Source organism: Trichechus manatus, unplaced genomic scaffold (assembly GCF_000243295.1).
Source record: "Trichechus manatus latirostris isolate Lorelei unplaced genomic scaffold, TriManLat1.0 scaffold00289, whole genome shotgun sequence".
Classification (NCBI taxonomy): Eukaryota; Metazoa; Chordata; class Mammalia; order Sirenia; family Trichechidae; genus Trichechus; species Trichechus manatus.
The window spans coordinates 1,284,355-1,310,796 of record NW_004444225.1 but is presented as its reverse complement, the minus strand read 5'-3'; the positions used below and the strand labels follow the sequence as shown (position 1 = coordinate 1,310,796).

General features: G+C 35.5%; 1 protein-coding gene across 4 annotated transcripts in view; it reads right to left on the bottom strand.

Moving 5' to 3' along the window:
- Positions 1–26,442, bottom strand: part of PLEKHA5 (pleckstrin homology domain containing A5) — a 244,321-nt gene that overhangs the window by 73,223 nt on the left and 144,656 nt on the right. For 3 of the 4 annotated variants that reach the window (XM_004390235.1, XM_004390234.2, XM_004390236.2), the window contains 5 exons: positions 24,817–24,921; positions 17,943–18,015; positions 13,414–13,514; positions 10,864–10,979; positions 6,045–6,512 (listed from right to left, as the gene is read on the bottom strand). In XM_004390235.1, the coding sequence (XP_004390292.1) occupies positions 6,045–6,512; positions 10,864–10,979; positions 13,414–13,514; positions 17,943–18,015; positions 24,817–24,921 (863 nt within the window). Of the gene's footprint in view, positions 1–6,044; positions 6,513–10,558; positions 10,577–10,863; positions 10,980–13,413; positions 13,515–17,942; positions 18,016–24,816; positions 24,922–26,442 lie in introns of all 4 variants that reach the window. The other variant, XM_004390233.1, reaches the window with a different exon arrangement.

Genomic DNA, 26,442 nt, shown 5'->3' with positions numbered 1-26,442 from the left:
ACTCCTCACGAGTATCACTTTATGTCCCACAGTCCAGTCCAATCCCTGTCTGAAGAGTTGGCCTCGGAAATTGTTTTATCTCTGGGCTGACAGAGAATCCCGGGGCCATGCTCTCTGGGGTTCCTCCAGTCTCAGTCAGACCATTAAATCTGGTCTTCTTACTAGAATCTGAGTTCTGCACCCCCCCTTTCTCCTGCTCCATCAGGGACCCTCTGTTGTGTTCCCTGTCAGGGCGGTCAGTGGTGGTACCCAGGCACCATCTAGTTTTTCTGGTCTCAGGCTGATGAAGTCTCTGATTTATGTGGCCTTTTCTTTCTCTTGGGCTAATACTTTCCTGTGTCTTTGGTGTTTTTCATTCTCCTTTACTCCAGGTGGTTGGGACCAACTGATGCATCTTAGATGGCCACTTACAAGCTTTTAAGACCCCAGATACCACTCACCAAAGTAGGATGCAGAACATTTTCTTAACAAGCTTTGTTATGCCAACTGACCTGAAAGCATGGTGCCCCAGACCCCTACTCCTGCTACTCTGTCTCTCAAAGTGTTTGACTGTGTTCAGGAAACTTCTTAGTTTTGGTTTAGTCCAGTTGTGCTGACTTCCCCTGTAGTGTGTGCTAGGACTTTTTTTTTAAAAGATCAAAATATTATACAAGGTATACATTATTAATTAATAGATTTTAATTTTTATGAAATTCAATTTGATAGGCTTAATTATATCAATTACATAAAAGACTATTAACTCCACACAATATATAGTGTGGCTTAAAGAAGGAAGAATGTTTACTACACTTCATTTAAAAAATCAGAATGTTCAAGATCTAATCTCAAGCCTATCTTCATATTTTATTCATTTTTATATAAAGAAACTTCCAGAATCTCATTTTCACATATCTCACTAGAACAGTTAATTAAGAGTTCTGGGTACTGATGGAATACTGAAGTTTTTGAGTTCTGTCTGTGGAGCATGAAGATAAAGTTATCACAGGTATATGTTGACTACACTGTTGTACCATTTCCTTCAGAATGCATGTCTACTTATGCGAGGAAGTACATCAGCACAGTTTGGATTTGAAGGAGTAACGTCCCTTGATAACCTTTTTGAACTTGGAAAAAATTGAAGGATGAAAATATTACATAAAGATAAAACACTTAACATGAAAATATTTCAGATATGAAACTGCAAATCTCAGGAATTCTGTAGTCTCCATCATAGAGATGAATACTCCACTTAAATGAATGGTTTCAACATTTTTTTGTGGGGTAGGGGTGGTTCAAAGCAATCTAAAAATTCCTTATATATCTATCAAGCATTCAAAATAAAATTCTTTTAAAATGCCTGTTTCTTGATATGGATACATAATAGCACATTACTAAACACAGATTATTTTGGTTTCTTAAAATAGAAAAATGAAATAATTTCAATTCACAACTTTTCTTTTTAACATTTTGATAAACACACTCTTGAGTTTATCAAAACTATCCTTGTGTTAACCTCATGCTAGGTCAAATACATTACATGAAAATTATTTTAAAAAGTCAATAAAAACGCTATTATAAGTTAATATTTGTGTTTCCACATCCTCTTTAGAGATAGTATAGTTACAATCTACAACATAACCTTTTTTTAACAACCACAACAAAATCTAGATTAAAAAGGGCAGGATTAAATTACGGGTATTCATTTTATGCTAGCATCTCCACTGGAAAAAAACTTACTCTTCTATCATAATCATTTAACTAAAAATAAAGACAGCAAAAAATTAGGAAGGGTATAATCTTAAGAGTGGTAGTGAGACCTTTAATCTGAATAAACTCACTACATATGCTATCAAAATCCAGTCGACTGAAACATTTTGGGCTTTAGTTTATCATTTAGTAGACAATTTGGTCACTAAGGTATCTTAAAGATCTAAAATTCCCTGCCTTACTTTGTAAACTAAATATTTCCATTTCCTTCAACCATTCCTTCTAAATAAAATTTCTTTCACCCTCCTGGTTGCTCTTCAGGTGCAATCTCCCTACTCAAACCAGGTTAGGTCAGGATTGAACAAAATACCCCTGGCCAAGAACCATCTAGACCAACCATCTGACAACCTTGAGGGAAAGATGGCGGAAAAATGCACCTAATATTCGGATATAACCAATATAAAGAGTTCAATCGCTTGCTGGTTTCCCTCCATGAATATTTCCCTTTTTTTTTTTTTCCTTCCTGTTTGGTATCCTTCCCTATCCCCACCTTCTCTGTTGACATGAAAGCCAGAAACTGAAAAAGTTCAGAGTTGGCAACACCAGGGCTATCTGCTTAGGAAGCGTGTCAGCCAGGGGAAGTAGATTCCAACAAGAGACTCTGTCCTGGTTCTAAAGAAATTTATCCTGACGTATTGTGGCTTATTTGGTCATCCATAAATTCAAGATACATTATAGAGACCTTAGCAAAAGACTCTGATTGGCACTAAACTATATCATAGAAACACGTATTGATAATATAAATAATATTAACTCTGTATCCAGTTTGGGAATATTTAAAAAGGCAAAGATCATTTATAATCATATAAGGGAGGGACACACATTGTCAAAACACTAAAAACTGCCTCTAAATTAATATTTAAATTCTAGCTCAGAAAACGGAACCCCACCAAACACCTGTGTGGGTCCTGGCTGTGGAAGCATTCACCCTCTATAACAGAAAGCATACAGAATATGAGCTGGTTCTTGTCGGAGAGATGTATATTGAACTTCAGCTGCCAACGCATCACATGGTAATTAAAGGTAAGCTATTTTTCTACTGAGTTTGGTGAATTAATGACTAGAAAGTTTAAAAGGCTCTTCTGCCATCTTTGGTATTTTTAATAGAAAATTAGGTTAAGGGGAATGAAACCAATGTTATGGAACACTTTATGTACAAACTATTGAATGGGAAACAAATTTGCTCTGTAAACTTTCACCTGATGCATGACAAAAAAAAAGTGAAAAAAAAATTAGGGTATTATCAAGTAAATTTATTTTTATCCCATATGCTTTCTAGCATTCTGAGAGCTGGTTTTCAAAAAACCACAACTTCCTTCAGTGGTTTTCCCTAAAGATATTCAAATTAAGCGAAGTGTGATTCACTTTTAAGTGAAAGCTTAAGAAATGAACACTGTAAGCTCCTTTCTCAGGTTGAGTGTCCCATTCACCAGCAGCTGCCTGTCAAACACCATGAAAACCCTGTCCCTGTGAGTCTGCCATGCAGAACAATGGCTTAAGGTACCACGCGTCTTAACGATGCCTGCCACTCACAAAGAAACTTTAAAGTTTTGTCCACAGATGCAGGGATCTACTATTTGACTAAACATTTAACCTCTTTTCTTTCTATTAGAACTTCAACAAGAAAAGAAAGCCTTTCATAAAGATTTTTTAATGAATGATACCATGAATTACAATTACGCTTCATTCCACCAATGAAAAAAATTACATCATAAAAAGCAACTATATTTAGGAAGTTTATAAATTGGACTCTAGCTATGTCATAAGAACATCTAACTAACTGCATTTATGCAAACTGGCATCACAGTGAACTCAAAGATGGAGGAAGAACTCAGAGAAAACCTTAGCTCAAAATAACTTGAGATCAGCCTTCAGAAGCTGCTAGCCAGCATTCAAAAGAAAAAAGTCACAGAAAGCCTACATGTATGTTTGGAAACTAACATTTATGCTTAACAATTAAAAAAAAAAGCTAATCTCCAGATATCTGTTGAAGCCCCTAACCATATACTCTTAAAGTATGATGTTACTTGAGGCAGAGTGATTCCATTTTGAAGTGAAATTTAATTTGCTGGGTAGAAATTCAGCAAATCTTTCGGTTTGGATTTTTATTATTTCCCTGAAAGTGATTAATTAAGCAGTACCTCCAAACATCCTTTCATTATTTTTACATCTGGCTTCTTTTCTGTGTAATGAAATTTTATTTCTGAAATAGCAAATATTTCTTACAGCTGTTGCTTGGCAAAATTAGAACAGTGAGTACTGAGAATGGAGAAGAAGCGAGTGGAGCTGAACACCACAGCCAGGAGGCTCCTGGAGAGATAAGAGATGAAGCCAAGTGTACTGACGCTTTTGAGCTGCACTCGTGAAAGAAGACAGTCGAAACTCTGGCTAACAACTACTGATGTCAGCCATCAGAACTGAGTAAAACTAGAAGAACATTCCTATACTTCACAAGTTTCCCTATTAAATTATTCTTTGTTTAATCAAAACACTATTAACGACACCGTTTTCTGGTTTTCTACTACTGACAGGTAAAAGTTACAATAACTCTTAGGTTAGTTTTTATCTATGCAGGGGTCCTGTATTCTCACCCTCCAATTCCTCTGGCCTTTATTTTTGGTCTCCTTTGCAACACACAGCCCCTCCCCACTTTATTCCCTAAATGCAGATCTTGTTTTAGGTTTTCCCTCGACATTTTTCTTTTACCCAGTCTCCCAGCTGAATGATTTTATCTATTCTTATCCTTAGCTTTAATTACTTTTGATGACTCCCCAAACTAACTGTACTCAAGTCTAGATCTCTCTTTGGAGACACTCACAGGGACCTCAACCATTCATTACTTTCTCTCTTCCCAAATCTTCTCTATGTGGTGAAACGTATCAGACAACCCTAGCTGTTCAGGTCAAAAAGCAAGGTATCTCTTGATTTCTACCAATCACTCAAGTAAGTCTTGAGTGAGACTGGTTTGCAATCAAGCACATCTAAGCAATCAACTAGTCTCGTCAATTATATCTTGAATACATCCCTGTCCTCTCCCCATTTCAAGTACTCCAATAACGTTTGAACTTTCTCCAATTCATTCTCCAGATTCTGTAGCCAGAGTGATCTTATGAAACACTATTCAGAATAAATCTTTTCTGGCTTATCTCTCCATCCTTGTTTTTCACCCACCATCACAGCAGTTACACCCAAGCCATGCTGGATTTCTTCTGAGTCCCAGCTATCAACTCTGGTGCCCTGTGTACCTAAGCCAAGATATGCATACCGTTCTTTCTATCTCAGCTTGTATCTCGATTCCTACAGAAAGGTTTTCCTGAAACCTTAGACCGTGTTGGTTGTCCCCGACCTGTGTTCTTACAGCACCCTGTCCTTTCTTCATCGTATTTATTGTTATAGGACATGCATTTGTTTATCCAACCACCTCCTCAACTAGACAACAGACAATAACCTTAGTAAGAATTTGGAATATATCTTTTCACTGTTTTATTTTCTGGCTCTGTGATTAGCATGCAGTAGTTGTACAATAAACATACGAAAGAACAAGAGTGTGTATGAATGAATGCTTGAATGAACAGATTTAATATTTAGTCATGTGCATTCTGGTTTTAATAAAGCCAAGAAAAGAGACTGGGAACTAGAGAGCAGTAAGCCCTCACTGTCTCTACATAACTTGTCTCATGGGATCCTTGCGTTGCACTAAGCTGCAGAAGCTGCTAACAGAAGACAGCCAGGGTGGGGCCATGGGGACAATGGAGACAAGTTTTAACTGGCTAATCATAATTCTGGAGCCCTGGTGGTGCAGAGGTTAAGAGCTCGGCTGCTAACCAAAAGGTCAGCAGTTCGAATCCACCAGCTACTCCTTGGAAACCCTATGGGAAAGTTCTACTTTGTCCTATAGGGTCACTATGAGTTGGAGTTGACTCGACACAACGGTTTTTTTTGTTTTTTAAATCATAATTTTAGAAGAAGGTGGTAGTGATGGGGGGTAAGATGGACAAGTTATGGGGGTAGGTCTTGCTACCTCTCTCATCCCAAACAAACCTAATTTCTATTTACAACCTAAGTTTTCCCTTGTGCTGAATGAGTCCTTGCCATTAGTAAGTTGGGTGACAGAGTAATGGCGGACAGAGAGGAAATGCTTACATCTAATCACCATGAACAAAAGATATAGTAATGAAGCCGTAATATCTAAAACACAATTTAAACCAATACTTCTAATTGGTAGCTTGAAAATCAATCTTCACCAGTGTAGCTTGAAATAAACTTGGGTTCACAAAGCATAATGACAAGACACTTACCCCCTGGTTTCTTCTTCATGACCCCTCCCTTTCTGGATTTTAATCCACTGCTCCAACTGCTGCATTGAATTGGTTCTCTGTATGACTCGATCAGCATCCGTGTGTACGGGTCCTGTATTTGGGTGACTTCCACCTCTAAGATCTGCCAGGCTAACATTGACTGTTTTGTTGTCTGAACTATTCACATTGCCTGGCCGGTAGTGTCCAGTCTGAGCTGGGCATGTTGACCCACTCTCATATTCAGACGGCAGGGAATTCAATTTTACACTATTAATTTTGGTTAAAGGTCTATCTTGGCCATCCTTCTGAAATCCGTATTTTTCAGCTTCTAATGCCTTTTTTTCTTCTATTTTGCTTATTTCTTTGTTTCTGTGGTTGTTTTGGACCTCTGGTTTAATTAGCACTCTATGGTTGGGAATATTATTGATTTCTTTAGTTGGTACATTGTCAGATGTAACGTTGTCCACTCTGAAATCAGAGAAGAAAATCATAGTAAATCAGATGAAATAATGCCATGATAATTCTGAGTTTCAGTCTAGAAAATATATGAAATTACCTTTGACTTTAAGAAAAAAAACTGAGAGGGTCACAGAGACAAGTATATACAAATCCCCAATGCTGTGGTATTAAAATTTAAGCCCAATACCAGAATGTATAAATAGAAAAAAGAAAAAGAAAACACAAAATACGTAGGGTACGAAGTACTTAAAGGATAAAAAGTGATGTGTGCCTCTACCATTGTAAATCTGGGAATAAGGCAAATAAGAAGGCCCTTGGACAGTTAAACCGTAAAATCCACACTTGCAGGAGAGTATTCATCATGAGACAAATAAGAGTCTGATCTGTGGAAATGACTTCATCATGAAATTACAGTCTGATGTGATCAAAGATCTGAACCGTATGACTAACTAGCTTAACTCTTTAGGTTTGTATTCAAGAGGCAGCTGAGGATGGGTTAAGAGCTCTCAGCACCACACTGTCTACATCCAGATCGCAGCTCTACCTCTTACTAGCTATGTCTTTGGGCAAGGTACAGAAACTTACAGCGCCTCAATTTCCTCTTTGGTAAAATGGGGATAATCACAGCACCAAGGTCAGGGGGTTGTTGGGAGCCCAGATGAGCTCATCAGTGCCCAGCACAGACCTTGTTACCATCATTCATCCTTATTTCATCAAGCAACCTTTGGACTGGAATCTCGCATCCCAGGTACATCTGCCCACCAGAAGAATGTGCTAGTTAGAAGTGTGTGTCTGGGCCACTTGACAGTTTTATTGCTTACTGTATATCACCATTCCAGTTGCTACATCTAGGTCTTTTTGATGAGAATCAGCTTTCTGAGCCAGGCCCTGACAAGATCAAGCTGAGTGTCTGAACTCAGCTTGTTCAGAACTTGCAAAGATCATGTCACTCTGGGAGCCCTCTCCATGTTTCAGTACACAATAATGCTTCAATCACATCCTAAGTATGGTACTGGAGCCAACTTTAGGGGTGTATGTGTGCGTGCTAGTTTGAAATATGATCGGTGAGGAAAAGATGAAAAGAAATGTCATTATTTTTCTAGGAGTAAAAGGTAAAGACTATCCAATGAACCATTATTTTTCATTTTCAAATACTACTAGAGAAGAAATAAAAATAAGACTAAACGGTAGCAAGAATGATTTAGGTTAGATATAAACCACAGCTTCCAGAGTAGAAACAATATTCGACACTGAGAAAGTTTACTGAGATAGGTTGAGGCGCTTCTTTTTCTTGAAAGAGAAAATTAATTAATGCCTGCTTCCTTGATAATATTTTCCTTTGGCCATGCCTAAAGTGTTTAGTCAAATGCATTCAAGTAAATTCTTATCTCCTTTGGAGAGTACTTAGCTAGGAATCTGGACTAAAGATTTCAAATCAAATGCTTCCACCCTGATGAAGTATATACTTTATGAACCACTATCCAAGCAATGGAAACCCTGGTGGGGTAGTGGTTAAGAGCTCAGGCTGCTAACCAGAAGGTTGGCTGTTTGAATCCACCAGGCACTCCTTGGAAACCCTATGGGGCAGTTCTACTTTGTCCTACAGAGTCACTATGAGTCAGAATTAACTTGATGGCAATGGGTTTTGGTTTTTTTATCCAAGCAATAACTTGTTCTTTATGCATATGCTGGGATTTAAATTTAACCTGTCAGTTTATACCAATTTTCTGACATACCCATAATCTAGCTACCATAAATGCTGTGGGGAAGAACTGAGATGCCCTTAAACAGCAGTGGATAAAACTATTTGCTGACTTTGGTGCTGTGGCAGGAAATAATGATATCTTAAAAATTATACTGTAGAGCTTATAAAAGTCACTGAAAATTTACTTTAAAAGAAAATTTATCCTTTTTCCTAAATATGAGAAGGGGGTTAGAGTAGCAATACCTTTTTTTCTCTATTTTTCTAAGAATTTATCATTTAAGAAATATAAAGTAGAATGACACATACACTGACTTTTCTCTAAATGGAACAAAACTCATTCAGAAATTATGCTAAACCCATTGCTGGTGAGTTGATTCCAACTCATAGTGACCCTACAGGACAGAGCAGAACTACCCCATAGGGATTCCAAGGAGCGGCTGGTAGATTTGAACTGCTGACCTTTTGATTAGTAGCTGTAGGTCTTAACTACTGCGCTACCAGGGCTCCAGAAATTATGCTACTATAATATAAATAATGTAAAGCTTGTGATCTAATTTTTTAAAAGATATTTTTAAATTATTGCAATAAATATACTTAAATACCAAAAAATTAAAATAGGTTGCAGACAGAAATTATTCAGAGAAGGTATACTGTGATTAAATTTCTTTTATGCCATCAATGATATGCACAGTAAGGGACTTCGATATTCTACCTCACAGATGAAATATTTTATGAATTTAGAAGAAAGGAACTATCAAATAAAAAGCTGGATGTTTTAACTTGTAGATGGTATACACTATTAAATATTTGTAAGTATTCTAACCACTCAGGAACGAGAAGCTATAACCTTGAAACTAGACAAATAAACCACCCCCCATACTTCTGAAATATTGCAATAATTAGGTGCCTTTAATTTGAATGACTAAAAACTATTAAGGGCGGGTAAAAATGCCAATAGCCAGTAGAATAAACGACATTGTTTCTACAGGACAACAGTGCCTGACACAAGGCAGGGGACAGTCAATAACTACTGGCTAACAAAGCAAATTACATCAACACAATTGGCTGAAAATTATTATGAGCATATAATCAACCTATCAGGTTGCCAGGAGTCAAACGCAAAATTTGACCATCATCTTTCTCACCCCAAATTATGAATACTAATTAGTTTTTAGAATGCTAAGTGGAAATAAGTTGCAAAATCGAGAAAAGTACAATATACAATACTAAAATTTTCAGGAAATCAAATATTTTAGTTATCACATTGACTTGTGTATTCTTAACAATTCCCTAAGAGATTTGTTCTGAAGTTAAAATTACCCAAGATTTTCAATTAGTTCTTTTTAAGCTATATGTTTTCTCCAGTTACCATTGATAATCACCTCACCTTTAAATCCATTCAGGCAATTTTTACATATGAAGTTCCAAGAGTAGATTTGCGTTTTATTAGCTCTCAATCTAGAATATGCATATGATTAGGTGGCTTTTTAAAAACAGGTGTCCTAGAGTTCAAACCTGGATGTCCTCTTCTTTTGTCTCCCTGCTTTTCTCCAGCTCTAATTACAGTGAGAGGTTAAGTTGATCTGGACTCAGTATTTAACAAAATAAGCCTAACGTACTTATATACAGGAGCCCTGGTGGCACAATGGTTAAGCGTTCATTGGCTAAAAGTCAGTGGTTCGAACCCACCAGCCACTGCGTGGGAGAAAAGACTTGGCGATCTGCTCCTGCAAAGATTACAGCTTAGGACACCCTATGGGGTAGTTCTACTCTGGCATATAGGTTGTTATGAGTTGGAATTGACTCAATGGCATACAACAACAACATACTTGTATAGCATCCACTTGAGTCCTTTAACCTACAAACCAAAAGACTTTTTTAAAAAAAGTATGTTACTCAGGTTCTATTGATGTATTTCAGAAACAAATTTTCTTTTATTAGTTCTTAATATAATACAAGAATATTAAAATAATTCTTATGTTTGAGCAGAGAAAGAAATCACACTTAGAACAATTTTAATAGTATGTAACTATTTTTTCAACGAATCTGAGTACTGGAGTTTCAAAAGCAAAAAAGCATAATTCATCAAGAAGGGTACATCCTTAGAAATAATTTAAATGCTTGATGAACTATTTTCTGAAAACATTCATCATAAAAACAATCAAATAACCAGAAAATACTGAAGAAAATTTATGACTGCAATTTGTCAAACTTCAAAAACAGATAACCTAGTATAAAATAAATTATATTTCAGGAAAATAAATTCTCTTCTAAGATTTAAGATCTTAAAAAGCACTGCCTTTATGGATAAAAATCTGTGGCTTAAGAAAACAATTAAAAGTGTACTTACCTGAAATTAAAGGTAATTCTGTAAGAAGAAAGAACACTCAGTTTGAATGTTAGAATTCTAGATTCACCCCAGTATACTGATAGGTGAAAATGAGTAAAGGTGGAAAAAAAAATGTAGTTGTAATCTAAAACTAACTGAAGGTATATTAATTTAATACAGAACAAGAATGAGTCCTTGCTTTCTGAGGAAGAAACGATTTCATATCATGACCATTAAAATGATACGTACTATGATAATGCCATACTTGCAAGGAATGGAGTAAAATGTAAGTGGCAATTGCCATTATTTTCCCTACAAGCCTTTACCTTTTCACAGGTTCTGTCTGTACAAGAGCAGCATCTAACATGGCTTTCATCCACAATTCCATTTCCTTCCCTGTATCAGTGCAGAAATAATAGGTCCGCATGTTTGGATGGGCTGCCTGATTGAAAATGACACGATCATTTTAAACGAAAATAGGGAACTCTGTAAAAGAAAAAGAAAAAAGTTAAGTGGTTTTCTTGCATATACCATTACTACCAAATTTTAAAGAAAGCAGACTTTATATATAGATTTAGAAATGACATTAGAAAAAATATAAAACTTAATCTTGAAAAAGACATAAGCAATAATTTTCTCCTTTTTCTTTTAGTTATGTCTACTCTAAAATGTAAAAAAAAAAATTGTGCATAGATCGGGAAGAAGGTAAGAAATGAAGCACCTAGAAGCAACTGTTACCTGTTCACATCCCTACCAATTTTAATTCACTGCTATTCACAATCCCTTTGCTCAAGAATAATGTTTCACAGCAATTAGCAACAAAATTGAAATGCACATGTCACAACATTTCCCCCTTGTGTTAGCAATTCCTTAGTACTTAAAAGAAGCTGCTATTAAATATTTTGTCTCTAAAGTTATTTTGTGAGGAAAACATACACCTATATATATACAAGGCTTATAAATGATCTAAAGTGGCATTCACTTTTAGCTTTCCCTTTCAAGTTTCAGAGTTAGAATGTAAACATTTTGGCTTCAAGAGGAAGGAGGACTGCATCACTGGTAAGCAGTTGAGCCATTTTGATGTCTTTTCTTTGTGGCGGCTCATTCCACCTCTACACCAGAGAAACAGAAAGGAGACAGAACAAAGAAGATGCTGATGAGAAACGGCTGCGCCAGGTGTGAGCACTGACGCCCATCTGAACCCTGCTCTGACATGGCAATGACGGACACACATCTAGGGGCCTCTTTGGCAGCAGTGGTGGCTGTGTCAGAGAAGAAAAAATGGTTGAGGTGGGAAATTCCATGGGACAAACACTCTTGATTTCCACTTAAAAATGCCTGTGACAATTTCCTAGCAGACATTCAAAGGCAAGGAAAAACAGTCAAAGACATAATGAGGTAAGAGAAGAGCAAAAAGTATGCAGTTAATCTGCTAAATATGACAAGGTAAGAGGAATACACCTGGAACCACACACTCTACTCTGAGATCTTATCTACAATGTCAAATTAGCTGCTTCAAATTCTTTTAAGAAAGAAATCAGGGTATAAATAATTCAATAAACGCAGTGATCAAAATAACTATCAACAATTGTCTAAGAATTTTCTACTTACCATTTTGATAATCAGTAGCGTTAACATCAACAGACTTGACAAGTAAAAGTGGCTCATAAATTCAGAGGAAACAAAACCACAGAGGAGAGAATTTGAAACAAAAATTACTGTTCTTGTCATAAACGAAATAAAACGAAAATTAAGCTAAATAATCACAGAGAAAATATACTTACATACACGATATCTTTAATTACTACCTTCTAAAAATTCTAGTATGTGAAATCACTGCATGTTACCCTTATTTCCTCTCTTTTCCTTAAAATGAAATTTCCACAGTAGACCCTTTAGAGCTCCTAATTAACACTGACTTTAAAAAAAAAAAAAGTCACCTCTAATTTTATTTTAGCCATAATCATAACACAAAGAATGCAAGCATGGTATTTGAAAACAAAAAACCAGCTTGGCATTAAAGTGGCCTCTTAAAGAGTGTTTCACAAACCAGCAATATCACAGAGATGAGTGGGTAGTTAGGAAAAAGGGTATCAGGTCTGCTTGGGTTTAACAACAGCAGACCTTCAATATTATCTGAAAAATACCTCATGATAACGATGTGCTTAGACTCAAGAACATCTTTCCAATTATTCTAGAAGATCACAAGCGTACACATTAACTATATTAAAAAACAAAGTTGTTGTCTCTCATAGTACTCTCCCCTTAAATTTATTATGAAAAGTTTCAAACATGCAGTAACCTTGAAAGAATAATAAAATTATCACTAGGATAAAAACCAAAAAACCAAACCTCCGGTCGTCAAGTCAACTCTGACTCAGAGCGAGCCTATAGGACAGAGTAGAACTGGCCCACAGGGGTTCCAAGGCTGTAAGTCTTTAGGGAAGCAGACTGCCACATCTTTCTCCCGTGAAGCGGCTGGTGGTTTTGAATCAATGACCTTTTGTTTAGCAGCCGAGTGCTTTAACCATTGTACCACCAGGGCTCTTTCACCAGGATATCTACAGCTATAATTCAATTATTAGCGTTTTGACATACTTGCTTTATCTATATATGTGAGATATATATATATATTTTCCCCCTAAGCCATTTAGAAATACAGACATGAAAACACTTGAGCCCTACATATTTCAGCGTGTGCTTCCTAATTAAAGTGACATTCTCTTGCATAAACATAACACCACTGATTAAGACATATTAAATATAAAAGTGTTTATAACTGAAATCTCTCTAATAATCCATGGATCAATATCCATTTTAATCAACGCGAGCATCAAATAGATAATTCAAATTAAAAAGTGTGGCTACTTCCTTACCTTAAAAGCGTATTTTCGATTAATGTGATCCTCAGATGTAAGCATAGCTATCTGAAAACTAGGCAATAGTATGCTTCCCAGGATACCCTCTTCTTTTTCATCTAAGAGATAATTTAACATTTGATTAGAATTTTAAATGCTTTCATGAAGCAAAATAAATTTTCTCAAAATTTACTTTGACTAAATCAAAAGGATTTTGTAAAAATGAAATTATGCACATGTGTTGATATTAGGCAAGTATAAGGTTTTAAGTGAAAATATCAAATAGCAGAAGTTCTTTACTTTAAATGAGCTCCCCAATCCTAAGCCAATCAGAAATTGTTCCCACAAACTGAAAAATGTAATCTAGATATAAAACAGCATTTCATTTGTTTGGCACAGACACTGTATTCCACAAAGCCCTTTTACGTGTGATTCCCTGGAAATATTTTAGCATTTAAGTAATGACACAGAAATATTAAAAAAAATTATTACATCGTATTTCTTGTAGGAATTAAGTGTACAATATTCCAACCCCTGACAAATGCATGACCTGCTCACTCACATCCTTCAGTCTTTGCTCAAATATCCCATCAGTGAAACTATCCCATCAGTGAAACTTTCCCTGATTATGGTATTGAAAATCATCTTCCCATCCTAACTCCTCCCAGGACTTTCTATTCTCCTTCTGGGATTCCCCTCTGCCCCAATAGCTCTGACTTATTATATGTTTTAGTTATTATTTTTTTGATTATCATCTTTCTCTCCCCACTAGGATGAAAGCTCTGTGAAGACACTTAGAATAACAGCAAAATATGCTCAAAAATATGTGTTGAATATAAAGATGAACACATATTTTAAATTATGTGATAAAAATTATATGCTTTTTAAAACACAACCTTGAAGGTTTGTTTTTATCAGTCATTCTGATACACAACAAAATTGTGGGAATAAATCACAAGCCTACAAGGCAAACCCATAAAACATACCTAAGAAAATGACAACACTTTAATCTTGGCATAGTATAGATTCGTATCAACTTGCTGCTTGGTGGCAGAGATGTTTATGAAATTTGAAATATATATTTCATCTTTATATACCCATAAGACAAGTTAATAAAGCTGTACATCAGGCTGATGAACTCACCATCATGAGAAAAACCATAAATGGGAAATAACTCTTTATTATGCTTGCCACATTTTATTATAGACTTAACAAGGGATTTTCCCACCCTTTATTTCTAGAGTACCAGCAAAGCTCGCTTTATTGAACTCTGCTTTATTGCCCTTCACAGATACTGCGTTCTTTACAAATAGAAGTTTTGTGGCACCCCTGCATCAAGCAAGTCTATTGGCGTCATTTTTCCAAAAGCATGTGCTCATTTTGTGTCTCTGTGTCACATTTTGGTAATTCTCACAATATTTCAAACGTTTTCATTATTATTATATCTGTTATAGTCATCTGTGATCAGTGATCTTTGATGTTATTATTGTACTACTGCAATTGTTTAGGGGCACTCTGAATGCATCCATATAAGATGGCGAACTTAATAGATAAATGTTGCGTGTGTTGACTGCTCCACCGACTGGCCATTACCCTATCTCTCTACCTCTTCTCGGGCCTCCCTATCCCCTGAGACATGACGATATTGAAATTAGGCCAATTAATAACCCTACAATGAGCTGTATTATTTTCCATATCTGTAAAGCATGGACCCAAAAAACCCAAATCCGTTGCCACTGAGTCGACTCCCACTCAAAGCGACCCTGTAGGACACAACAGAACTACCCCATAGGATTTCCAAGGAGCGGTTGGTGGATTCAAACTGCCGACCTTTTGGTTAGCAGCCAAGCTCTTAACTACTGCATAAAACATGGACCAATCTGCCAAAAAATTAACATTGTTGTTATACTAGATGTTTTGAGAGATACAGAACAAATGAAGGGATGGCCATTGTCCTCTAAGTACAAGAGAAGAAGCTATACGGATGGGGGCAAAAATCCGTGGTTTAGAGAACAGGGATTAACAGGACATGAAATACATATGATTACAGCTAAAGAAATAACTAACAGGCTGGAATATTATTACTAATGATATCAGTACAGGCTCTAGAGTCAGAGTTCCTCAGTTCAAATCCTGGCTCTGTCATTTGCTAGTTTTAAGACCTCAGAGGAAGCTATTCCACCTCTTTGTCCCTCGGTTTCCTCTTCAAATAGGCATAATACAACTTTCTACCTTGCCAGGTGGCTATGAGATTTAAATAAAATAGGTAATCTATGTTAAGTGCTCAACACAGTGCCCAACATAAAGTAAATGCCCAATAAATGGCAAGCTATTACAACTATCTCTCGAAAAACTAAAGGTTGTGAACTACTGTTTTTATTTTAGACATTTCCTCATGATAAAATAGTGAAAATATATGATAGTATATACTTCTTTTTAACTCACTGAAGAGCAGAAGTGAGTTAAATGATAGTTCTTTCCCTTCTATATTTTCTTCTTTCGGTCTGGGGAACTGTACTAAAATTAATAAATAACATTGACTGCAAAATGCAGGTGGTTGATAATAACATAGGATATCATATTCAACTTGGCTTCTGAGGTCACCTTTATTTTTTTCAAATTAGGTTCTATTATAATAAAAGCGGTGAGCAGCTCCTTTCTATGAGCAACAACACTACCAGCAAATAACAGGGACTTCAGTGTTCATTTTGTTGCAAATGACATTAAGTAATTTTATATTAGAAATTTAAAAAATTAGAAATAGTAAACATTTTCTTGTTCTCATTTAAAGATCTAAATAGCCCACAAATAAACTGAAAAAGAGAAAAAAGTATAAATTATCAGCTTAGGGATAACGTCCTTGTTCCAACTCCTGACATTCTGAAAGAGTGGGAAAACCTTTACGGAAAATTGTAGCATAAGCTTGGCACCTAACTAAAGATAATACCACAACTGCAGCATGACCAACATCTCTATGACAAAATGAAATTTTATGGGCTTGACTAATTCTGACCCAGTAGTCAGAACCACAATTTGCTGGGAGGAAAAATTTCTCAACCACAATTTGCAGGGAAAAGAAAAAGATGCATACAATTCAAGTAATTCCAAAATTTAAAAGTTAATATGCATTATACTGCTTTGATAGATAATCACAGAGCTTTGCCATAGTTCTTTTGTGTGTTATCACAAAGTAAACTTAAAAACTGGTAATCAGCTCTAAAACGCTGTCACATCTTGCGATACACTTCTCTAGAAAAGTCATAAATGTATTATTTATAATATAATTCTTTAGTGACTGTTTCCAACCAGACAAACAACTTAAAGTGGGGAAGAAAGACTGATTATTCAGATTCACGATTTTATATCAGCGTTGAAGCCGATTCCTCTGGAGGCAGGGCCTGTGTACTCCCTTCAATCCTCGGGTGCCTACTATGCCGTACCTCACAGATCCATGTGACACACGAACAGAAATCTTCTACGGACTTTTATTTTAAAATTATATTAATCAATAATGTATTAACTAGAAAACATAAAAAAATAGGAGTTTTTGATATCCATGTTGGAGAAATGAAGACTGCTAGTCTATAACTATGATAATACATTTTCCCATCACCAACATTAACAGCCTGATATGTAGCCCTATCACAACTTTCTCCATGTTTGAAGGAAAAAGTTGTCATTGTTGCCATTATTATTTTTTAATGGGACCATACTAAATGCATTTCTCTGCAATTTATTTTTAATGGGACCATACTAAATGCATTTCTCTGCAATTTACTTTTTCACTTGCCAATATGCCATAAAAGTCTCCGATACTCTAAAATTATTTGCTGGAGAGCCAAACTAGGTGACCCAGAGCTAGGGTTGACAAAGCTGACATATAAAAGGGATCTCATCAAACTAATATGATTTTTACCTCCTAGGCACTGAATTCAAGGCTAGCATTACAAAGATCCATATGCTCTTTAGACAGAACAAACCAGATTAACACAATCAGATTACAGAAACTGGACCAAACTCAGACTAACCTACTTGAAAGCACTGAACTGTCCGAGTCATAGCTCAATTACTCAGAATCATATGTCTACAAAGGAAAAGATTTTCTTGATATTCTCTGTGGATAATAAAATAGCAAAAAGAGTTATAAAACTGTTTCTTTAAAAAGTGTCCACTCCTGAAGTTCAGCTTTCAGCCAAAGGATAGACAGGTCTATAGAACAAACAATAACACATGTGAGGAATGGGCTTCGTAGTCCAGTCGTGTATACAAGACCAAAACAGCAACGCCTGCCCCAAAGCAATGATGAGAAGGCAGGAAGGGACAGGAAAAATGGACTGATGGAGACAGGGTATCAGGGTACAGAAGGGAAGAGTGTTTCCATATCAAGGGGATTGCAAACAATACCACAAAACAATTTGTGTAGAGAAACTAATTTGCTATGTAAAGTTTCACCTAAAGCACCAAAACAAAAAAAAGTATTCAATGCTTAACATATATTGAATTGCAATTATAAAATACTACAAGAATATAGTTTATGGTATACTCACCTCTATAATAAAAGAGGCAAAGGTCAGAAAGCACAAACCATCGTTTCTTCCACAGCTTCATGCCAGTACTGTCCTGCATTAAATCATCATATTTAAGGATATTTTTTTCATTTCAGACAATTAAAATTGACTTCTGCTATATTTATTTCAAATGGAAACATAACTAAATAGCCAATCAAAATTTTGGAGCTAGTTTTCTAGGGACTTGCATCAATTTTCTGAATATTCCCAAGTATACTGGCCTCCGAAGAGTGATACTGGAATGTCAAAGAAATACCGCTGAAGCAATTTAATTCGGTTTCGTTTTTGTAAGCGATTTGAAATTCAGTCCTCTGAACACACGTCTGCTAACGTGAGGATGATGTAACTGTGCAGCAGTGTGTGCATCTGGTAGACCAGATTCAATAAAAATGTTAATCTTCAACAAGAAGGAACGTATAGGAAGTGAAATTATTTCAAAGGGTAATGGGATTTAAAATGACTGTGAATAAAGGAATCCTAAAATACAAATACATTTCATCAACATTTGTTTCTTCTTATGTACACAGTTTGGTTTGCCCATCTTGCAGAAGACAGTGCCTATTTGGCAGCTCTTTCTAACTAATTTAGTTCATAAAAATCAAGCTCAAACAAAATTACACTGTTAGTAAAAATTACCTTCTCCCATGAAATAAAGCAAAATTGCAAGAGAAAACTAAATATTAAAACAAACAAACAAAAAAAAAGGCCAGTTTGGATGTAGACTGATTAATATGGTTTAATTTATTTCTAGTTGTGACTATAATAATGGTTTTAGAACTACAGAAATTGTATGGGTAAAAAATCTCTCTAAGTGAAAGATTTGTCCCTAAAATTGACAGCCACACCAAGGAAAGGATAAAAAATTAAATGGTATATGGTATTTTTCATTTCTTACCTACATTCTTTTTTTAGTATAGATGATCTCATTGCCATCGAGTCATTTCTGACTTATAGCGACCCTACAGGACAGAGCAGAACTGCCCCATTGGGTTTCCAAGGAGCTAGTGGATTTGAACTACCGACCTTTTTGTTAGCAGCTGAGCTCTTAACCACTGTGCCACCAGGGCTCCAGAATAAATGATACCAAAAACCCAAACTCGTTGCCATCAAGTCGATTCTGACTCGTAGTATGGCGACCCCATAGGACAGGGTACAGCTGCCCCACAGTGTTTCCAAGGAGTGGCTAGTGGATTTGAACTGCTGACCTTTCGGTTAGCAGCCTGAGCTCTTAAACACTGCACCACCATGGCTCAAGTATAGATGGCAGTCCTCTTCAAACACATTAGTTTGGCTCTCACTCATTTTCAGACACAACAATCTTTAATGAATGTACCGTAACAATTCATTATGAGTTTTTTTTTTCCCTAGATTTTATTTTGTTGTGGTTATTTAGAGTATACACAGCAAAACATAAACCAATCAACAGTTTTTATATGTACAATTTAGTAACACTGATTACATTCTTTGAGTTGTGCAACCATCCTCATTCTCCTTTTCTGAGTTGTTCCTTCCTCAGTAACATCAATTCACTGCCCCCTAAGGTTCCAATTTAATCTTTCATGTTGCTATTGTCAGTTTGATCCCATAAAGACAGACCTTAAAAGAGCACAATGCTCAAGGTAGGTCTTTTTCACTAGTTAAGCTAAACTATTGTTTAGTTTTAAGATGACTTCAAGGGATATTTTTGGTTTAAGGTTTAAAGATTATCTTAGAGCAATAGCTTCAGGGGTTCACCAGCCTCCATGGCTCTGGAAAGTCTACAGTCCATGAAAATCTGCAATTCTGCTCTACATTTTCCCCCTATTGATCAGGATTCTTTTATGGAATCTTCGATCAAAATGTTCAGTAATGGTAGCCAGATATTATCCAGTTCTGGTCTCATGGCAAAGGAGGCAGTTGTTCATGGAGGCAATCAGACACACATTCCATATCCTCCTCCTATTCCTGACTCTCCTTCTTCCTCTGTTGCTCCAGGTGATTAGAGACCAACTGTTGTGCCTTGGATGGCTGCCTGCAAGCTTTTAAGGCCCCAGGCACTACGCAACTAACGAGGTGGTAAAAACAGAAGCACTAAACGTTATTAAATCAATTAGCTGGGATGTCCCATGAAACCATGACCTTAAACCTTCAAACCAAGGAACCAAATCCCATGAGGTGTTTGGTTGTAAACAAGCAGCCTCAGCAGCTACTCATTTTTCTCATTATTGTAGTAAATATATCTATCACACGACTTTTGCCAATACAAGTTTTTATATATGGAGAACTTATTGACAGCAATTACAATAATTGGCTGTGCAACCCTACCCTTAATCAATGCAATTTGTCCATCACCGTTAGCCCCCTATTACCCCTCCCTTCTGCCCCTGGTAACCACTAATAAACTGGTCTCATTTGTCTTTTCTTGTCTTTTTATATAAGTGAGGTCAAATAATATTTGTCCTTTTGTGATTGGCTTATTTTGCTCAGCATAATGTCTTCAAGCTCCATCCACACTGTAGCATGTATCAACACTTCACTTCTCCTACTGGCTGAGTAGTATTCCATTGCCTGTATGCATCACGTTTTGTTTATCCATTCATTTGTTGATGGGCATTTAAGTTGTTTCCACCTTCTGGCTATTGTGATTAGTGCTGCAGTGAATACTGGTGTACAAGTCTCTATTTCAATCTCTGCTTTCAAGCCTTTTGGGTGTATACCTAGAAGTGGAATTGCTGGGTCATATGGTAGTTCTATGTTTTCCACAAAGGCTGTACCATTTTGTATTCCCACTAGCAAAGGATAAGAGTTTCAATTTCCCCACATCCTCACCAACATTTGTTATTTTGTGTTTGTGTGTTTTATCTTAGCCATCCTAGTGGAAGTGAAATGGTATCTCAGTTGGTTTTGATATGCATTTCTCTGATGGCTAATAACGCCGAGCATCTTTTCACGTATCTGGTGGCCATGTGAATGTTCTCTTTGGTGAAATGTTTATTCAAGTCCTTTGCTCATTTTATGATTGATTTATTTGTCTTTTTGTTGTTAAGGTGTTCAAGTTTTATGTGTATTTTGGTTATTAGGTTCTTGTCAGATATACGGTTTTTGAAAATATTCTCCCACATCTTGTCTTTTCACTTTTTTGGTAAAGTCTTTTGATGAAAAAAAGTTTTTAATTTTTATAGGTCCCATTTATTTATTTTTCTTTTGCTCTTTGTGCCTTTGTTATTATATTAGATAATCCATTGTTGAAAGCTAGGCCCGACAGTGTTTCCCCTTCTTGTTCTTCTAAGAATTTTACGGTTTTAGTTTGTACATTTAGGTCCTTAATCCATTTTGAATTTGTTTTTGTATATGGTGTGAGGCATGGATCCTCCTGCATTTGTCTCCATGTGGAAATCCAATTTTCCCAGTACCATTTATTGAAGAGACTCTTCTTTCCCCCTTGCATGGACCTAGCATCCTCATCAAAAATCAGTTGACCACTGCCTTCTCAATTGTATTCCACTGGTCTATGTGTCTATTGTTATACCAGTACCAGGATGTTTCGACTACTGTAACTGTATAGTGTGTTTTAAAATCAGGAAGTGTGAGTCCTACTTTGTTCTTGTCTTTCAACATTGTGTTGGCTATTTGGGGCCTCTTGACATTCAATATAAAGTTGACTGGTTTTTCTATTTCTGTAAAGAAGGCTGTTTGAATTTTGATCAGGATTGCATTGAATGTATAAATCGCTTTGGGTAGTACTGACATCTTAACAATATTAAGTCTTCCAATCCATGAACATGGAACCTCTTTGCATTTATTTAAGTCTTCTTAAATCTATTTCAGCAGCGTTTTATAATTTTCATTGTATAAGTCTTTCATGTTCCTGGTTAGATTTATTCCTAGGTGTTTTATTCTCTCAGATGCTATTGTAAATGGAATTGTTTCCCTAATTTCCTTTTCAGATTTCTCATTGCTAATATATAGTAACCCAACCAATTTTTGTTTACTGACCACGTACCCTCCAACTTTGCTAAATTCCTCTATTAGCTCTAGAAGTTCTCTTGTGGACTCTTTGGGATTTTGTATACATAGGATCCTATCATCTACAAATAGAGATAATTTTACTACTCCTTTTCCAACCTGGGAATCTTTTATTTCTTTTTCTTGTCTTAGTACTCTGGCTAGGACTTATAATACAATATTGAATAGAAGTGGTGAGAGTGGGTACCCTTGTCTTGTTCCCAACTGAAAGGGGACAGCTTTCAGTCTATCTCCATTAAGTATAATGTTGGATGTTGGTTTTTCATATTTGCCCTGAATCATATTGAGGACTTTCCCTTCTATTCCAATCATCTTTAGGGTTTTCATCAAGAAAGGGTGTTGGATTTTATCAGATGCTTTTTTTGCATCCACAGAGATGATCATGTGGTTCTTTTCCTTTGTTCTATTGACGTAGTGTATTACACTGATTGATTCCTGGAATAAATCCCAGTTGGACATGGTGTATGACTCTTTTTAATATGTTGTTGGATTCTGTTTGCTAGTATCTTGTTGAGGATTTTTGTATCTATATTCATAAAAGATATTGGCCTGTAGTTTTTTTCTTGTGGTCTCTTTGTCTGGTTTGCCTATCAGGGTTATGTTTGCTTTATAGAATGAATTAGGGAGTATTCCTTCCTTCTCTATCTTTTGGAAGAGTTTAAACAGTATTGATGTCAATTCTTTTCTAAGTGTTTTATAGAATTCCCCAGTAAAGCCATCAGGTCCAGGACTTTTTGTTATTGGGAGATTTTTGAGCACTGATTCAATCTTTTCACTTGGTATTGGTTTGTTAAGGCTTTCTATTTCCTCTTGAGTCAGTTTATGTAGGTTGTGTGCTTCTAAGAATTTGTCCCTTTCATTTAGGTTATCCAGTTTGTTGCCATACAGTTGTTCATAATATTCTGTCATAATTCTCTTTATTTCTGTTGGGTCAGTTGTAATGTCCCCTCTTTCATTTTTTAAATTTTGGTTATTTGCACTTTTTCTCTTCTTTTCTTTGTCAGTCTAGCTAAAGGTTTGTCAATTTTATTGATCTTTTCAAAGAATTAATATCTGGTTTTATTGACTCTACTGCTTTTCTGTTTTCAATTTTATTTATTTCCGATCTGATCTTTGTTATTTCCTTTCTTCTTGTAGGTTTAGGCTTAGTTTGCTCTTCTCTTTCTAGTTCCTGGAGCTGTCAAGTTAGACTGATGATCTGAGATCTTTCTTCTTTCTTCATGTAGGCATTTATGGCTGTAAGTTTTCCTCTGAGTACTGCCTTCGCTGCATCCCATCAAGTTTTTTTCTGTTACTAATTTGTAGCCTTATTCTGTTGTAGTCAGAGAAAATACTTTCTCTCTGATTTCAAACTTTTTAAATTTACCAAAACTTGCTTTATGATCTAAAATGTGGTCTATCCTGGAGAATGATCCATGTCATGTGCACTGGAGTTGAATGTATCTTGCGCTGTTTTGGGGTGAAGCATTCTATGTAGGTCTGTTAAGTCTAGTTAGTTCATACTGTCATTCAGATTCTCTGTTTCCTTGTTGATCTTCTTTCTAGATGTTCTGTCCAATATTGAAAGTGGTATATTGACATCTCCAACTATTACTGTAGTACTATCTATTTCTCCCTTCAATCCTATCTGTGTTTGCTTTATATACTTAGGTGCCCCAATGTTGAGTGCATATACACATTTGTGATTGTTAAATCTTCTCGATTAACTCTTTTATCACTATATAAAGCCATCTTTATCTCTTCTGACAGATTTCATTATGATTTTTAATGAATAAGAATTATTAAGTTATCTGAGAACAATTAGAAGTATTTAACAGAATAAGTTAGCAATACCAATGAACTAATATTTAACTTGTTCTGTATCATCTGTACATATGCACGAGCAGAGACAGAAGAAGACAGATAAAGGCCCTTAATGCCAAGTGAACCATCTCAGTTTTCTGATTACTCCAGTTGTAAGTTAGAAAGTAAAAAAGAAAACAATAGCCCCCAAGGAGTCAAAAGAGATGTTATAAAGTCCAAGGGGATAATGTACATACATCCTTACATACATACAAAAATAATGATGAGGTTCCAAAAAAGCTTATTTATCAGGTTTTCCAGTCAATATAAACAATGTGAATCCTGCCTGAACAAACAGTCTCATAAGAAAAGAAAAAGTAAAATCAAATAAACAAACAATATAAAAACTTAAGAGAAAAAGTGAGTAGTGTGAGAGTACAGAAGCCAATAGTAGTTTCTGGATTCTAGGAAAATATAATCACTGAGAAATACCAGTGATGCATTATTAGAAAAAGATCAAACTATGATAAGACTTCTCTATAAATAAAGGAAGAAAAGTATACAATAATACATTTTTGTGATGGCTTTTTGCATAAGTAGAAAAATGAACAATACCCTTGTATTTTTTTTCATTTTGAAATTTTTTATAATACTTCTATCTGGATAATTTTAGCATCCTTTTCCTAATATTTGCATATAGTATATATTTAATTTTAAATCTAGAAACAAGGAAAAATAGTTTTTATTAAAATTGTAACTCTGCTTGAGCCTGATTTTTATGAATTAAATTAGTTAGAAAGAGCTGCCAAATAGGCATTCTTTTCTGCAAGATGAGCAAAACCCAAACAAACACCCACAGGCAATTTCTGTTCTAAGTAATGTCCACTCCCTTTTCTGTCTTCACTGTTCCTCTAAAAGTCTTCACAGAAAATAAGCAGTAAAAGAATCTGTGTGACTATATTACAGTTCTTTCTCCATTTTATATTATTGTCTTAGATACATTCAGCTTAAAAGGTTCTTTTTGATTCTGTCCTTTGTTTCATATCATATGGGGGGGAAAACGTACCTGTTTGTAAAGCCAACCTCGTCTCACCACCGGTGCATTAGGATTCCTTTTAATTGAGTTTGATCTCTTTCCAAAATTATGAACTTTTTTCGAAGCCCGTGATGTCTAAACAGAAAAAAGCAGGATAGAAAATGTGTCATTAATGCCTGGAGAGTTGAGCTTACTTCTCATCTTCATAATTTTAATGTCTACTCAGATTTCCCTGAGACCTGCAGGCTATAATCTTGTCAGATAAATCATTACAACTCCACTACTACTGGCTTAGTTGTCTCAAGTGTAAGAATTCTGCACAGACTTCTTCCTCTACAATATTACAAAAGGATCACAAGTTTCACATCTTTCCTCTAAAATCTGGATTTCCAATTTTTACAAAAGGCAGAGAGTGTGGCAGTATTTTGTCCTACCTGCCACAAAATGAATGAACCTTGAGTAAAAATGAACAAATCTTTAAAAATAAACGACAGAACTTTTTGCTTTCTATCTGCATTTAACAGCGTTGTTTCAATTAAAGAAAGTTAACGGCATTAAGCCAGATGAGAAATACTAGGATATGAAACATAAACATATCACAAGTCAAAACAAGACTAGAAAGATCCCCTTAATGTCATGTAGTGTCTTCTTCTTTACGGACAACCCTGAACTTCAATGATACCAGATAGATGCTGTTTACTGTATTCTTAAAAGTAAGCATAAGGATATAAAATCCTTTTAAATACAGCTATGCTTAGCATGAAGATTTATTTCTACAGAAATGTTACTGATAACCAATAAACATAAAAACAAGGAAGCTGAATTGGAATTTCTCTGTAAAATAAAAGGTAAGTGATATTAAATTATCTCCTATTTTCTCAACTTATCTAGAATCTCTGGAAACCTAGCGTATTTCATTAATTCTTATTTTGTGAAGCTTATATTAGTACAAAATAGAACTGTGAGGCCCAATATCAATACATTTTTTCCCTGAAATATGTTTCTTTGATAAATTTTAATTTACCTTTGAACAGATAATGTGTAAACACAGTATAAATTCAAATGGTACAAAAAGATATACAAGGATCAGTCTACTTCTCAGCCCTGGGCCTCCAGGAACCATTACCCACACCAACAAACTCCATGTGTCTGTCTGTCTACCTATCTAAATAATTGTTTTCATGGTTATGGAATATCTGTTCTTTCTCAAATGATTGCATATATAATACCTATGCTTCTGTTCCACTATTTCTTGGAGCTCACTACATAAAGAGAATGCCTGTTAACACTCTCTTGTCACCTTGCTGTGCTATGAAACTTACTGATCTTCAAAATCTGATAGGTGAAAAACGGTGAGTTTTTCATGCTATGAATAAGGTTGAGTGTCTTTTATGTGTTTAAGTAAAATGTTCATTTCTTTTCTGGAACTGATTAAATACTTTCCTCACTTTTTAAACTGGGTTGTAATTCTTTTTCTTATTGATTCATAGGAGTTGTTTAATTAAAAAAGGAATGAATTTCTTTAATTGCTTTATGAATTACAGATATTCTACATGTGTGATAATTTTATGTGGCTGAATCTGTCATTCTTTTCTATTGACTTCCGGGGTTTTATATTATAATTAGAAAATCCATCTCCATTCTAAGTTTTTTAAA